The sequence below is a fragment of the Lithobates pipiens genome, unplaced genomic scaffold (genome assembly GCF_037356315.1).
Source record: "Lithobates pipiens isolate NorthernLeopardFrog02 unplaced genomic scaffold, aLitPip1_a1.2 Scaffold_18, whole genome shotgun sequence".
In the NCBI taxonomy this organism is placed as follows: domain Eukaryota; kingdom Metazoa; phylum Chordata; class Amphibia; order Anura; family Ranidae; genus Lithobates; species Lithobates pipiens.
In genome coordinates this window covers 163,265,484-163,281,556 of record NW_027507758.1, presented here as the reverse complement: position 1 = coordinate 163,281,556, position 16,073 = coordinate 163,265,484, and the positions used below count along the sequence as shown (strand labels likewise).

The following is a 16,073-nucleotide window of genomic DNA, read 5'->3' as shown; positions in this document are numbered from 1 at the left end:
TTCATTGAGTAGATGAGCTCTGCATGGAATACAGAGAGCTTCAATACAAGCAGTCAAGTTTCAATACACTAAGAAACAATTTTCCTTTTTTTTGGGGGCAAAAGAAAACTCCTGGTTATATTATCTCCGGTGAATAAAATGTATAGAGTATAGAGAAAAAGCTATTTATATTTTTGCCTTTCTGGTTATTGTGCCTTTGTGAATTTTAGGGTTGTAGAAAAATACCAACTATACAGTATAAATTATTTACAACCTATTTTCCTAATCTGTAAGCCCTTCATGTCACAGGGTAAAACAAATCCACCTGAACATAGTTTTGCAACTTTGGCATGTTTTAGTAAAACTGTACATATATAGCAACTACTTAATGTATCCAGGTGGATTATATTTTTTTCAGGACAAATTGGCCTTTCATTTGGTGGTAAATGGTAATGGATATCTCATGTTTTTTTTTATTACCAAAGGAAAACTGGCACTAAATAGTAAAAAATTTTTTTTTTTTTATCATTTTAAAAATGTAGCTGTATATTGCTTGCTATTACCATAACCTATCACCAAAGAAAATAAATAAATTCTCCTGCTCCTGATGATCACAGAGATACTACATATGTGCATGTTATTTGTATGTTTGTTCCCTGTAGTAGGGCTCACTGATAATCGTTTCCAGTGATAATAAAATAAAAAAGCTTTTTGTACTCCTACCTAAAATACACTGACCCTGACCTTTAACCCAGACCATGACCTTTGACCCTGACAATGACCCTAATTCTAACTCTGCCATTGACCTAGATCAAACCCTGAGCTACCTATTATTTCTTTATTTTTTTACAAAAAAAATGTTTTGTTTTAATTTTTCTCCATTAGCAGGAGAAAAAAATACAATGTATATTTTTCTCCATTCAAGAGGAAAAAAAAAAACAAAGGGCGCTGCAGAGTGACTGAGCACTGTGATAGCCAATTGGCAATCAGTTGTTTCCCCAACATTTTGTGCCTGTTGTACTGCAGGGACTTGCTGCCCTCTACTGTTACCTGCTACTATCACACTGGTATTTATACACATAGGGGGCGCTACTGTTGCTGTATTTTCACCCAGATCAGACCATTATAAAAGTATTCAAATGTTCTATTAGTTCAACTGTAGCTGTTAATGAGTGTATATCTAAATCCATGTGACAGACGTATTTCTGTCCTATTTTTATTATCTCATATGCACAATGCCAGATAGCTAGGCCTGTGCTACTATATGTGTGTGTAGTATATTACCAGGTGAACCTGTTTATTGCAATATAGCTTGTATACAGCTCCTGCTTTTCTAGGTAATCCTGGGTTTTGATAGCTAGATTTAGTTTAGAACTTGATAACCAGCATAGGCTAGAGCCAGTTAAGTCATCCAATAGCCACTCCTGGTAGTTAGATACCACAGTTAGATGCCACAGTTCCTGCTGTTGAGAAGCTCAGTTCCAGGCTGGTTGGACAACAGTTTGAGGATCTCCCCGTGGCTGCTGATCTTGTCTTAGAGGTATTTCTTTTAATAACTACATATACCCATGTATATGTTCACAATTCCACCGGGACTCTTACCAGGCCCTCTTCTGATAGCTGTTTGTACATTAGATGTATGTACTGTTAATAACCTCTTCTATTTTAAAGCTTGTATTATTTCTACACTGGTTATATACCGTTGGTTAATGTTAAATGCTGGTAGGATTTGTTTCTCTGCTCCCAATTACTTTTAGATTACTGATTATCTTCTCAGGAAGGTCCAGTTCACAGAGGCCCTGCCAACTTTAGCGGCAAAGGTTCTGGTTCTCTTATTCACCTACAGGTCCAGCGCAATATTCTGTTTGGGGAGGACCATTTATCAAACCCCTCCCTCCCAAAAGAGGCCTACAGTACCATGTACTTAAAACGTATCCTCTCTTTGTAGTGTTTTCTTTATGTGAAATACCTGGTGTTCCTGTCAATCCCACTGCCTGAACATAATAGTAAAGAGGTTTGGAATGAAAAAAGGATAATATACTGTATAAAGGCCTGAGTCCGCTAGTACAATGTTCTGCCAAAAAAAGGTCAAAACTTTTAGGAAAAAATGTCTCCAACACTGCTCACATGACAACGCAAAGTTAATCACATATATACTCAGTCCACTGTGTAAGTGCCATAAGAATAATGCTGTGCCTTCCTCCTAAACACTACTGAGCAGACACCTCAGACCCTGACAACATGATCCTTTGTCCCAAAAGCACTTCACATCCAACTGTGTACCCAACTCAAAGACCCTCGCTTCTAAACATCACTAAGCAGACATCTCTCTCCCCAGCTCCAAGTACCCTCACTCACAACAGCACTGAGTAGACACTTTTGTTTCTAGCTTTATGTCTCTCACTACTAAATAGCGCAGAGTAGGCACCTCTGTCTTCAACTTCAAGTCTCTTGTTCCCAGACAGCACTAAGTGGACATCTCTGTCTTCAACTCCATTACTAGCACAAAAACATTACCTAATATGTTTGTTAATGGTCTGGAAATGTTAAAGACCAACTCTATAAAGTACTTTTTTAGCTATGTGTAAAGAAGAAATTGGCCAGAACCATCTGATTGATATCTGTTACTGTTGCTGTGATTGATTTTCATTTTTTTCCCCTGTAATACGTGAACAAAAAATGAGGGGAACCTTCCCCCCCAATTACAAATGACCCATTTTGCTGCTGTCTGTGCCTGCAAGTCAATTCGTGGTCCTTACTCTTACAATCCAAATGTAGGGCTACAACAATAAAATGTGTTTGTTGAATATATTTTATTCTACTACTGATAATTATATATGCAACAACCCTAAGCAACTTTCTACAAGAATTGTCCACTTGAATCCCAGTTGTTTATTCTGCACATGATAATGTACAAATCTTGACAGGAAAATTGGAAAGAAATTATGTTATGATGGATTGGCTTTTGGCTATTAGCTTTATTACTTTTTTGTCTTTCCCCAAGATGGGGCCTATTCCCACTCTACTGATATTAACTGTCAACATTTTTTTTAGCAAATATATAATAGAAAACACTATTAGATTATGGTTTAGTATTATGTGTATACTTTACACTAGCATAGCAAACTTCTGAGACTGATATATAAAGCAATATCTCTTGTCCCTAAGCATCAAATGGTGGAAAATGCTTGACTAGGGATGAATAAATTGGTTCATCACCACTAATCAGAAAACAGAGAAAAAACAACAAATACAACAAGACAAAACATTTATTTCATGGTGAAGGGCAACACTCAGCTTTCTGTACCTAGAATAAATTTTGCTTTCAATACTTAATAAATGTAATTTTGTAGGGCATATACAAACAATTATTAGCTGCATAGTATAATCCAACATATGGTGTCATTTCACCCTGTAAATTGGGGTCTTGCTATTATTTTGCAGCTTTTCGTACATAACATTTTTTTTCAGGAAACAAGCTATACGAGTCTCACAATGGTTTGTGTAGTCCCCAATGTACTTTTTATTTAATAAGATTAAACGCAATGAACTAAGTTTATAGTAGTCAGTCTGGCTAATTGGTATGACTGCCCTAATGCAAAAAACGGTGTTATTAATTAAATGCCATTTCTGCTGTGAGACATTTTGAGACGATTGCAATCTGTACTTCAGGACCGTTTTATCTCCATGAAGTTTTTGTTGGGGATCAGCAAAGATCTGGGTACTTTTGATTAGCCGTTGCTCCAATGAACATTAAAGTGAACGAAAACATTTCTAAAAATGAAAACAATGGTGAAGCATAGCACCTTGTTGAGCCTGCACGTACCTGTGTTAGTCTTCAAATCACTACACTACATGGAAGGCTGTACACAAAGTCTTGACTATTGCCCAGGTCAAGAGTAATCCCTGCTTCCTCCTGAGTTTCAGTCCACCCCAATCTTTGCAATGGACAGTACGTTTTTTTTTAGCATTCTGCAGCTGAGTAACAGGGTGTGAACTTGGACCTGAAAGACAGTTTACTCTTGACTTGGGCAGAAGTCAAAGTCCCATGTACAGCCTGGACCAGATTCCAAGGGACACCACAGGGACATAATTATTGATTTAAACACTACACAGGTACTTGCAGGCAATATAAGTGTCTGCTCGTTAGCATCATTGTTATTTTAGACGTTTTAGGTCAGGTCAAGTTTACTAGTCTTTTTGGTCTTAATGATCAGTTCACACAATATTTATTGCACAAGAAGGTACAGAGAACTGAGTGCTACCTTTAATTAGGAAGGAGAAAAATACAGCACAGTGATACCTGATTAACAGAAGCATCTGTATTAGCCACAGGTGAAGGTGAACGACAGGCCGGTGGAGAGGAAATCTCACTGTTGGTACCCTCCTCCCCTGATTCCTCAGTGACAGGTGATAGGAGAGTGTGACAGCGACCAGCGGTCATCTGCCATTAAAGACCATCAGAAGAGCCCCAGAAGGCAGCAAGTAGATCAGAGAAAGTAAGAGACAAGTGCACACACAAATCAACACACATCAAAAGACAACTAATCAGCATCAGTGTATTCACATAAGAAATACGATATATGTTATTTGAAAACTGACATAAAAACATAATTATTTCACAATAAAGATACTGTATGTATTGAGCTGCCTTTGCAGTCATACTAATAAATATGGTGACAGATACCATATGAAAAACTGGAAATAAGAATGCTTATAAAGTAAACATAATGTATTTAAAACTATTTAAAGACTTGGACCTATCAATACCTTTTATAAAATACAGTCACAAAACTAGTGTAAAACACTTGTGACCATATAAAATGGGCACCTTTATTATACCTAACAGAAGTAAAGGCATACATTATTCAATTGCTAACCTAGTAAAAGTTAGACACGTAAAAAGATTATGCTATTGCTTTCCACTATCAAACTCGTGAGGCAGGAAATACCAAAATATCTATCATGCCTAAAAAAAGAACTTATCACCAATAGGCATCTGAATTGAATCCAAAATTATTATAATGTTGCATCCACACGGTCGGATTTTCCGAGGGAATATGTTCAATGGGAGCTTTTGTGTACTTAAAAGTGGGGTATGCCTGTATATACAACATTTTCAGAAAAATACTACAGGCATACCCCACTTTTAAGTACACAATGGGGTTTATTTACTAAAGCTGGAGAGTGCAAAATCAGGCTCACTTCTGCATAGAAACCAACGATCTTCCAGGTTTTATTACCAAAGCTTAATTGAACAAGCTGGGGTTAGAAGCTCATTGGTTTCTATGTAGAAGTGAGCCTGAATTTGCACTCTCCAGCTTTAGTAAATAAACCCCATTGTGTACTTAAAAGTGGGGTATGCCTGTACTATAGCCACTACTTTAGTCATTTTATATCTGTGCAATAATTATCTGTGCAAACAGGTTAAGACTGAAACCTTTTATTGTTGGGCCAAAACAGTTGCTTATTTTTAAATGCTATACCCCCATATCAGTATGGCCATGATAACCTTTAATAGAAAAACTGAATACAAGATCACGTGCATTTTTAACAATGTGACCTGGCACCCTAAGGTGTCCCTCCTACCTTTCTTATTTTGCAAGATCTCCCTGTTGCCTAGCAATATATTTCATACATCAGTCCTCCATTTTTATACTGCATAACAGACATACCCCACTTTTAAGTACACAATGGGGTTTATTTACTAAAGCTGGAAAGTGCAAAATCAGGCTCACTTCTGCATAGAAACCAATAAGCTTCTAACCTTGGCTTGTTTAATTAAGCTTTGGTAATAAAACCTGGAAGCTCATTTCTATGCAGAAGTGAGCCTGATTTTGCACTTTCCAGCTTTAGTAAATAAACCCCACTGTGTACTTAAAAGCGGGGTATGTCTGTACAAATTTTACTAGCTAATTATTTTTTTTTTGTATGCAAATCTAAGAAAATGAAGATACTGAAAGTTGCTTGAATGAATAGGGATCGTTAGCTAGGAAATGAGAAAGCGACAGCAGGCAGTGAATGAATTTGGTGATGTCTGTACACAGAATGCTCACAGTCACATGCCTTGGCCAGTAAACAAATCGCATGCAGGAAGGATTTGCTACACTAACAAAAGAGACAATTGTGTACAGCTTAACATTTTATAGAAACGCAACAGGACTGTATAGAAAAAAGAAACAAACGATTTAAATGTATAGGTGTAAGGGAACGTTAGTGTAATCTTTTGACTAGGAATGAGCTGTTTTTTTTGTTTTGTTTTTATGTATGATTTAAGAAAGTCTAAGAACTGTAGTATGACAGAAATGTTATGTACAGACATACCCTACTTTTTAGTATACAATGAGGTGTATTTACTAAAGCTGGAAAGGGCAAAATTAGGCTCACTTCTGCATAGAAACCAATGATCTTCTAACCACGGCTTGTTCAATTAAGCTTTGGTAATAAAACCAGGAAGCTCATTGGTTTCTATGCATAAGTGAGCCTGATTTTGCACTTTCCAGCTTTAGTAAATAAACCTCATTGTGTACTTAAAAGCGGTAGAAGCAATCGGAATTCTTTTTTTTAATTCCGTGCGAGAAAGCAGCCAACATCAGGAGTTGTGCTGGTGGCTTTGTTCCTGCCTACATGTAACGCAGCTCATACAATAGCAGCTAATGTGAGCAGAGGCCTTACCATAACAACTGACGGGTGAGCAGAGTGTGCAGGGAGGAGTTCAGCATCCAGTTCTTCCATTCCCTCTGTCAGTCCTTCCACTTCAGTCACAGTCAGTAGCATCGTAGCATGTTTGGCTTTCATGGTTAACATCTTACATTTCGAATTCAGCGACGCTATCTGATCCTGATAGCCTTTGATTTTCTTCGCCAGCTCCTGCGAACACATTTTTTTTTTTATTATTTAGGCAGGAAACATAAGAGAAGAACGTGTAAAAAAAAAAAAATCAAGCTCTCATTGTGCTTCAGGCAGGCAAAATAGGCTGGGTGCGTCTGGCCAATAAAATCACAGCTCGCTAGCCCTGCATCATCCATCAGCAGCGGCTAAGAGGCAGGATGTTGTTGACTGTGAAAATGAACTAAGCCAGGCTGCATCTCACAATACAGAGAAACCACAGAACACAAGTAGAAAGCTGTAGCAAGAAGAGGAAATGGCCGTGCAGCTTTCAGAGGCAGATTTCAAAGACAGCAAACAGAAAGGTTCAGCAGACAGACGGAGAGGCCAAACTGGCAAGATACTAGTCACTTAATACAGAAAAGTATAAGCTGACCCCCAGATGGCTTATGTCTCGGGCTTTGTAATGAGGTCATGTGATGACTACCAGCATAAAATATGCAACGCTCAGCTCTTAGCCAAGCTTAAAACAATGGCAGGAGAAGTTCTGAACAACAGGGGGCAACAACTGTTAAAAATGTTAGTCTGAGCCAGCATTCATACCTGAGAAAAGCATATTCCTGGTCATTAGAAAGCTTTTTTTCCAGGCGTTTTATGGACCTTTATATCAAGTTTCAGGAGTTGTTTCCTAGACATGCCAACCTGCAAAAACTAATTTCAGGGAGGTGGCGCTGCGTACCCACAAACACCACCCCCCCACCCCTGTGGCAAAATATTATTTAAATCACTTTCTCAATATTTTTTCGCAGTGCTTCTGGGGAAGGGGGTGGAGGGTGGGTAGCAGTGGATGGTGTCAGTAGTTTTTTTTTTACTTTTTATTAATTGATTTTTTTACATTTTAATTTGTTTCAAAAAAAAATTCTGAATGCTTTTTTTTATTTTTTTGCACTTTTAAATTTTTTTAATTTTTTTTACAATATTGTTTTTTTTTGGGGGGGGGGGCTTTGGTGGGATGCCAAGGATCTAAAAAGACCCCTGGCATCTCCCCACACAGTTTACTCTGCTCAGTAATCACAGGACACAGGAGCGATCTCGCACACTGTGTCCAATTACTAGTTCGCCCCACAGCTGGCGGGAGAGGAGGTAAGCCGGTTGCAGGGGATGAGGGAGGGCGTAGAAGGACACGGATGGGGGATGGGGGAGGAGAACACAGAGAAGCTGGAGACGATCGGTTGCGTAGCAGGAGGGACAGCTGCCGCACCGATCATTCACGGGAGATCGGGAGGTGCTTGCGGGTGTGCGGGAGCCACCGCATAAATGCGGGAGTCTCCCGCACCTTCCAGGAGACTTGAGAGGTCTAGTTTCCTAGACTGGATGAATGAAGGAAACAGGGGTGTACCAAGGGGTTGGAGAAACCGGCGCCCACCAGGGGCACAGGATGGGGGGGGGGGGGGCGTGTGTCACTGTGTGTGTCTGCGTGTGCCCGTGTGTGCCCGTGTGTGCCCATGTGTGACTGCGTGTGACTGCATGTGTCTGCGTGTGACTGCGTGTGTCTGCGTGTGACTGCGTGTGTCTGCGTGTGACTGCGTGTGTCTGTGTGTGTCTGTGTGTGACTGTGTTGACTGTGTGTGTCTGTGTGTGTGTGACTGTGTGTGTCTGTCTGTGTGTTACTGTATGTGACTGCAGTGCAGAGACATGACATCATAAGTCATTGTTCAGTGTAGTGGTCAGTGCGTAGTGGTCAGTGTGTAGTGTAGTGGTCAGTGTGTAGTGGTCAGTGTGTAGCGGTCAGTGTGTAGTGGTCAGTGGGGTGTGTAGTGGGCAGTGGTCAGTGGGGTGTGTAGTGGTCAGTTGGGTGTGTAGTGCTCAGTGTATAGTGTAGTAGTCAGTGGGGTGTGTAGTGGGCAGTGTAGTGGTCAGTGGGGTGTGTAATGGTCAGTGTATTGTGTAGTGGTCAGTGTGTAGTGTAGTGGGCAGTGTAGTGGTCAGTGGGCAGTGTAGTGGTCAGTGGGGTGTGTAGTGGTCAGTGTGTAGTGTAGTGGGCAGTGTAGTGGTCAGTGGGGTGTGGGGTGTGTAGTGGTCAGTGAGCAGTGTAGTGGTCAGTGTGTAGTGGTCAGTGGGGTGTGTAGTGGTCAGTGGGGTGTGTAGTGGTCAGTGTATAGTGTAGTGGCCAGTGGACAGTGTAGTGGGGTGGGCAGTGGGGAGTGTAGTGGTCAGTGGGGTGTGTAGTGGTCAGTGGGGTGTGTATTGGGGTGTGTATTGGGGTGTGTAGTGGGGTGTGTAGTGGTCAGTGGGCAGTGTAGTGTTCAGTGGGGTGTGTAGTGGGATGTGTATAGTGTAGTGGTCAGTGTCTAGTGTAGTAGGCAGTGTAGTGGTCAGTGGGGTGTGGGGTGTGTAGTGGTTTGTGGTCAGTGGAGTGGTCAGTGTATAGTGTATTGATCAGTGTGTAGTGTAGTGGGCAGTGAAGTGGTCAGTGAGGTGTGGAGTGTATAGTGGTCAGTGGGCAGTGTAGTGGTCAGTGTGTAGTGTAGTGGTCAGTGGGCAGTGTAGTGGGCAGTGTGGTGTGTAGTGGTCAGTGGGCAGTGTAGAGGTCAGTGGGTATGTAGTGGTCAGTGGGCAGTGTAGTGCAGTGTGTAGTGGTCAGTGTGTAGTGGTCAGTGGGCAGTGTAGAGGTGAGTGGGGTGTTTAGTGGGCAGTGTAGTGTTCAGTGGGGTGTGTAGTGGTCAGTGGGCAGTGTAGTGGTCAGTGTGCACACTGACCACTATACTACCTGCTGCCCACTACACACCCTACACCCCACTGCCCACTACACACTGCCCAATACACTATAGTGTAGTGGTGAATGTAGGAATCAGGTAGGTCAGTTTAGGAATTGGGTAGGTCAGTACTGTTGTAGGAAGGGAATAGACCACTAGACTATACACTGCCGTGAGGTTAGGTAGGTAGGTAACAACTGAACTGACAATTGTATTTGAATTTACATATTTGCGACAGTGAGACTCTGGTAGAAACATCAAATGTAAAGAAAACACATGTAATGATGCATAAACTAATGTACATTTAGGGCTGGTTCACAGATATGCGATGTCCGAAATTGCATGTGATTTGCACCACACTGCAGTGCAAATCACATGCGATGCCTGTGCGATGCAAATTCAGCCATACAGATTGTATGGCTGAATTTGAATCCCATTGGGACCACAGTCGGGGGGCGGGGGCGCTGGAGACCCTAGGTACGCCTCTGGAAGGAAAGCAGATCTATAGGAGGAGAGTAATTCATCAAGCATTAAAATGCGTATCAAGCATTTATGGGCATTCTCATTAAAGTCTATAGGATCAAAAATGCCTGAATACATAGTAATGTTCATGTAATTTTAAGGGAGCATGAACACTGGGCTTAAAGGATAAGTTCACCTTTCGCAACGTGTTACATGTTACACCCAAACCCAGATAGCAAGCAATTGTGCTTCAAGTTTGAAAACAACTTGCTAAGTTTTTGCTAGACTTGGCCTGGCTTCACAATTACAGCAAGTCCGCAATGCATGACTCCAGATCAACTTTCTTTGCAAACATGCTGCAAGTTCTGCTTCAGTTATGCTGTGTAACAGTCATCCCACCACAGGGGTCTCTGTGGCTGTATGTAGACTTGCAGAGCTCTTGCTGTAGACTCACCACTGCAACTTTGTTCTTGCTAGAGACTTGCCACACAAATTTGCTAAAAATTGAAAAAGTGTCAACTTGACCTTGTGCTTCAAGTGTTCTACAAATGTTCAACTTGCCAGAGAAAATGTGCAGCACGTTAACAGACTTACAATTCAACACTGTCACAAATTTGGGGCCACTTAATGACCGGGCCTCTTTTTTAGATGTGTTGTTTACAAGTTATAAACTGTTTTTTTTTGCTAGAAAATTACTTAGAACCCCCAAACATTATACATTTTTTCTAAAACCCTAGAGAATAAAATGGTGGTTGCTGTAATACTTTCTGGCACACCGTATTTGCGCAGCGGTCTTTCAAGCGCCCCCTTTTTATTTTAAAAAATACACTTTTTTTAAATTAAAAAATAAGAAAACAGTAAAGTTAGCCCATTTTTTACGCCAAGTAAATTGATACCCAACATGATGTTTAAAAAATTCTACAGGTTGCATGTTTTGTGTCACAAAAGAAGTGTAGGGCTAGAATTATTGCGCTCGCTCTACCAATCATGGCGATACCTCACTTGTGTGGTTTGAACACTGTTTTCATATGTGGGCGCTACTCACATACACGTTCACCTCTGCACGCGAGCATGTGGGATAGGGGTGTGCTTCATTTTTTTTTTTTTACCTTTTATTCTTTATTTTTACCCTGTTTTAAAAAAAAATTGTGTCACCCTGGTAAGCGGCAGAGGGCACCGGATTGTAGCGGGAGTGGGGACCCTCTCCCGCCGCCAATAAAAGTGATCTCGCAACGAATCCTCCAGAGAGACCACTTTTATCTTGTAGCGGACCTCCGGCCAAACACAGCGATACCAGGGTTATGGCAACAACAATATCTGTCCTCAAAGTGAGGACGTATATAGTATATAGTCGCGCGGTGGTCCAAAAGTGGTGAAGGGTGTAACATGTAAGATATTACTAACAGACCAACCACCTGCCTGTAGAAGCAGCTCTGTGTTATCCACATTAGGCCATTTGGAGGCATATTTTAAGCTCAGCGCTTAGAAGTAGGAAAAAAAAACTCCTTCTGGATCAGGTTTTAGAGAGGAGCTTTCAGACACTCATAAACGCATACCTCCCAACTTTTTGAGATGGGAATGAGGGACACCTATCAGCAAAAGTATGCAGGCATAGGACACACCCCTTGCCACGCCCTCTTAGCCCTTGTACACACGGTGGGACATTCCGACAACCAAATCCGTCAGATTTTGTCTGACGGATTTTGTCCGAAACTGTTGCATACACACAGTCGGACAAAGTTGTCAGAAAATCCGATCGTACTTAACGTGGTGACGTTATTTCGTTAGGACGGGACTACATTCAGGCTAGTAGCCAATAGCTTTGGTCTAGGAATTTGATCTGAGCATGCGTGGCACTTTGTCAGATCGGAATTCTCTACACATGATTGGACAAAGTCCGATCGGATCATGTTGTCGGAAAATTTTATAGCCCAGCTGGAAAACTTGGTCCGTCGGATACTCCAACGGAAACAGTCCAAAGGAGCCCACACACTGTCGGATTATCCAACAACACGGTCCGATCGGACATTTTCCATTGGAATGTCTGACCGTGTGTACAAGGGCTTAAAGGAGATTTGTACACAAAAACAAGATTGGTTAAACCCATAAGGCAAGTGCTTTTTTTACCACTACTATTCCTTTATATTGGCTTTTGGAATTGACAAATGCAGCAATTTAGAAATAGGATAGTTACATAGTTAGTAAGGTTGAATAAAGACACCAGTCCATCCAGTTCAACCTGAGTGAGTGTCTACAATTGTCCCTATCCCTGTACATTGTACACTCACATCAGTCCCTACCCTCAAGGAGCCCACAATTCAAGGTCCCCATTCATATACTAGGGCCAATTTTGGACAGAAGCCAATTAACCTACCAGCATGTCTTTGGAGTGTGGGAGGAAACCGGAATACCCGGAGGAAACCCACGCAGGCACAGGGAGAACATGCAAACTCCAGGCAGGTAGTGTAGTGGTTGGGATTCCAACCGAGAGTACTAACCACTACACCACTGTGCCGCCCATGATGAGGATTAAAGGTTTAGAACTGGGAAACATTTTTTGATAGATAAAAAGTGCATTTTATATACAGCTATATAGATCAGACCAAAATGAGGGACAAAGAGGGGGAATGAGGGACAGAAGGACATTGTTCCAAATCAGGGACAGTCCCTCGAAATCAGGGAGGGTTGGGAGCTGTAAACGTGGTGTTTAGGAGCATTTGCATTTTCAAGTGTACACTTGTCCATAAAATCTCCTAGCACTTGTGAGCTGTGCTAGGAGGTTTTAGCTAGTGAGATATGAGCTACTATGAGTATTTCTAAGCCGCTTTTTCTGCCAGAGGTTCTGCCATTTTTTCTGTTCCTAGTGAACATAGCATAGGACCTAGGGCAGTGATGGCGAACCTTGGCACCCCAGATGTTTTGGAACTACATTTCCCATGATGCTCTGGCATTCTGCAGTGTACTGGAGCATCATGGGAAATGTAGTTCCAAAACATTTGGGGTGCCATCACTGACCTAGGGCATAGGGTGGCTGAGCGTACAATTGTGAACAGGCACACCTGGAAATAATAGTTTGGCATAGTAAGGGGTAATCAGGAATAGGGAAACAGCAAAAAATAAATAAATAAATACACTGAAGTGTGAATGAGGGCTAAAACATGGGAACTGTACTGATACTACCTAAATAAATACAATGCAAAGAACACAGATTTCATTTATGCAGCTGAAATTGAGTCACAAATGTTCCTTAAAGCGGTTGTATAGTCTTAATTTGAACTTTTACCCACAGGTAAGCCTATAATAATAGGTAAAAAAAATATCTCCTAAACCTGTAGGAGATATTCCCCTGACTGCAGCGGCGCATGCGCACAGGGGATTCTCGGCTGGAAGCCCGGCAGACGCCGGACCCTGCCGGAAAGAAATCTCTCGCGTGCATGCGCGGGAGTGACGAAATCGCTGCTCTGGCCACTCACAGCGATAGAGCCGTGATAGAGCCGCGATATCCGGAAGACACGCCGAGGGAACATGTCAGATCCCTCGGTGTGTATCGGGTGAGATGTTGGGGGCTCGTTCTAAGGTAAGTATTTCATAATGAGGTGCATACTAACTCATTATGCCATTTGCATCGCAGGTGTGAAAAAAACAAAGAACATGTCAGCAGGTTTACTACCACTTTAAGAAGTAATCAAATAAAAAATGCTTTAATACAGCAAAGTCCAGCAATCAATTAGGATTAATTTTTCACTAATTAGAGTGCAGAAAATGGAAAACATATGGGTTTCTATGGGAAGCTGCACTTTGTACCTCATCACTGTTTTCTGTATTCTCTAGTAATACAATATGTAATCTGCTCACACGTTTGGACATTCTTCACATTTACATACCTATACAGCTGGCTAAGGTAACTCGTTGCTCTCTATACATTGCACGTGGACCTACAATATACTGTATATCCTAGGTATTGGCAATTGTAATCAACATCAGCCAAATAAGAAGGAGTTCAATTCAAGAAACAAGCAGGTGATACGACAAATGTTAATATTATACAGTAGAATAAAGCTCAGTAGAATTATTAAGTTGTTTGTTCAAACCAGTATTATTTAAAAGTAACCTATTTTATGATGGTTTATAGTGGTGATACATATTTTCTTTCTTATGATCAAGACTAAAAATACGATTGAAAGAAAAAGCAATACAAATGCAAACAGAGGCAAATAAACCTGATGGTGGAAAAAAAAACTTTTTTAACATTCTTGTCTAATTATAGACCTATAATTATCCGAGGCATATTTAAATTCTCTTACTATAAAGTAACTCACTATGTTTCTAGAAGTCTGTTCCAATCATTCACTACTCTTTTTGGTAAAATAATACTTTCTAAAATTACTCTTGAACTTTCCTTCTGCTAATTGAAGGTCATGTCCCTTTTTCCAGATCTTAGCTTTATACTGAAAATGTAGGCCTCTCAGCAGAACCTTTCACAACATTCAAGCCAAAGTCTAGCTATGGCTATTTTTGCATAGATACATTGGTCCAGCTTGGACCAATATAAGTATAAATGTGCCACACTTGGCCAATCCCCATTGAAGCTGCAAACCACTGTACGGGCATACGCCACTTCTAAGTACATGTAGCGCCGGCTCCTGAAGAGCATGCGCTATGTGTTTTTTCATTTAACATTCCTGGAACCGCAGTTCGGTTTTGGGTTCAATTACACCAAATTATGGTCTCAGTACCAGTCTAGCTGGATTGCACTGTGTTCTGCTTGGCTATGGGTGGCGCTGTTATCCCTAGCAAGTGTGCGAACGCAGTTTAGCTGGGCGCATTGAGTGACAATTCTTTCTCAGAACCAGCCCAGTGGGAGTGTCATCTTGCTGTGCATTCTGGGAGAGGGTACTTAAGATGCTGACATCACGTGCTTCGGGGTTCCGGTCCAGAAGTGCTTTCTGTCTGTTTGGTCCTGATCCTCCTGACCAGCCCCCAGGGCTCTCATGGCCTGGGGTGCGGATCCACCCAATTCCAAGTCTCGGGGCTGGCTAGCCCGTGGCAAAGTAACTGGAAGGAGGATTCGGAGGTGGTCCGGTGCCGTCTCATCTGTGGAGAGGCCCAGCAGCTGAGGAAGCAACCAGGGGAGGACTCTTCGGGAGAAGGCCATGTGAAAGGCTGGCTTCTCAGAAAGAGCCGGCAGGCTTAGTTGAAAGACCCCAAACGAATCTACGCTTGTGCAGTATCGCCGGACCGGCTGCAAGATACTGGTACTGTATGAGGGTTTTCTAAGCTTGTCTACATCTTTCAGTTATTCAAGTGTTCTACAACAAGTCTGTGGCAGAGACTTTATTCAAGTGTTCTACAACAAGTCTGTGGCAGAGACTTTATTCAAGTGTTCTACAACAAGTCTGTGGCAGAGACTTTGCTTTATCTGAGCACTCTATCGGCTGCTAGGCCTAGTGAGAGAGGGTCTATCCGATAAGGGTGAGGATCCAGTTGTGAATGGCTATTCTCTGTATTTCTAAAGTGAGAGACTTCCTATTTGACTAAGTTCCAAGAGTACCTGAACTTTCTACCTAAAACCCTCATTGACAGACTGTGTTTTGTCTACTCTCCTTTTTGAAAATAAAAATCCCTTAAGCGGATCTGGTGTTAGTCTCTGCAGTTCTTGGGCCATCAACCTTGGGGAACCCCTAGACATACAAGAGATCAAGAAGGTAACGGTAAGCCCAAATAAAAATCAGCAGCTCCTTTGGGGGTTAGTGCTGCATACACAATGGGGTTTATTTACTAAAGCTGGAAAGTGCAAAATCAGGCTCACTTCTGCATAGAAACCAATGAGCTTCTAACCCCAGCTTGTTCAATTAAGCTTTGGTAATAAAACCTGGAAGCTCATTGGTTTCTATGCAGAAGTGAGCCTGATTTTGCACTTTCCAGCTTTAGTAAATAAACCCCATTGTGTACTTAAAAGTGGGGTATGCCTGTAGTAGGCACTGCCAGTGCAGTGATCACCACTAGCTTCCAGGTCCTGTGCTGAACGGCTGGCTTGCTGCTTAGTGA

The 16,073-nt window shown here is 41.7% G+C and overlaps 1 protein-coding gene across 15 annotated transcripts in view; it reads right to left on the bottom strand.

The window, feature by feature from the left end:
- The window catches only part of SYNE1 (spectrin repeat containing nuclear envelope protein 1), a 663,643-nt gene that overhangs the window by 187,074 nt on the left and 460,496 nt on the right, over window positions 1-16,073 (bottom strand). For 12 of the 15 annotated variants that reach the window (XM_077486324.1, XM_077486337.1, XM_077486323.1 and 9 more), the window contains 2 exons: window positions 6,655-6,849; window positions 4,283-4,423 (listed from right to left, as the gene is read on the bottom strand). In XM_077486324.1, coding sequence (XP_077342450.1) covers window positions 4,283-4,423; window positions 6,655-6,849 — 336 coding nt within the window. The remainder of the gene's footprint in view (window positions 1-4,282; window positions 4,424-6,654; window positions 6,850-16,073) is intronic. The other 3 variants (XM_077486333.1, XM_077486335.1, XM_077486336.1) reach the window with 1 other exon arrangement.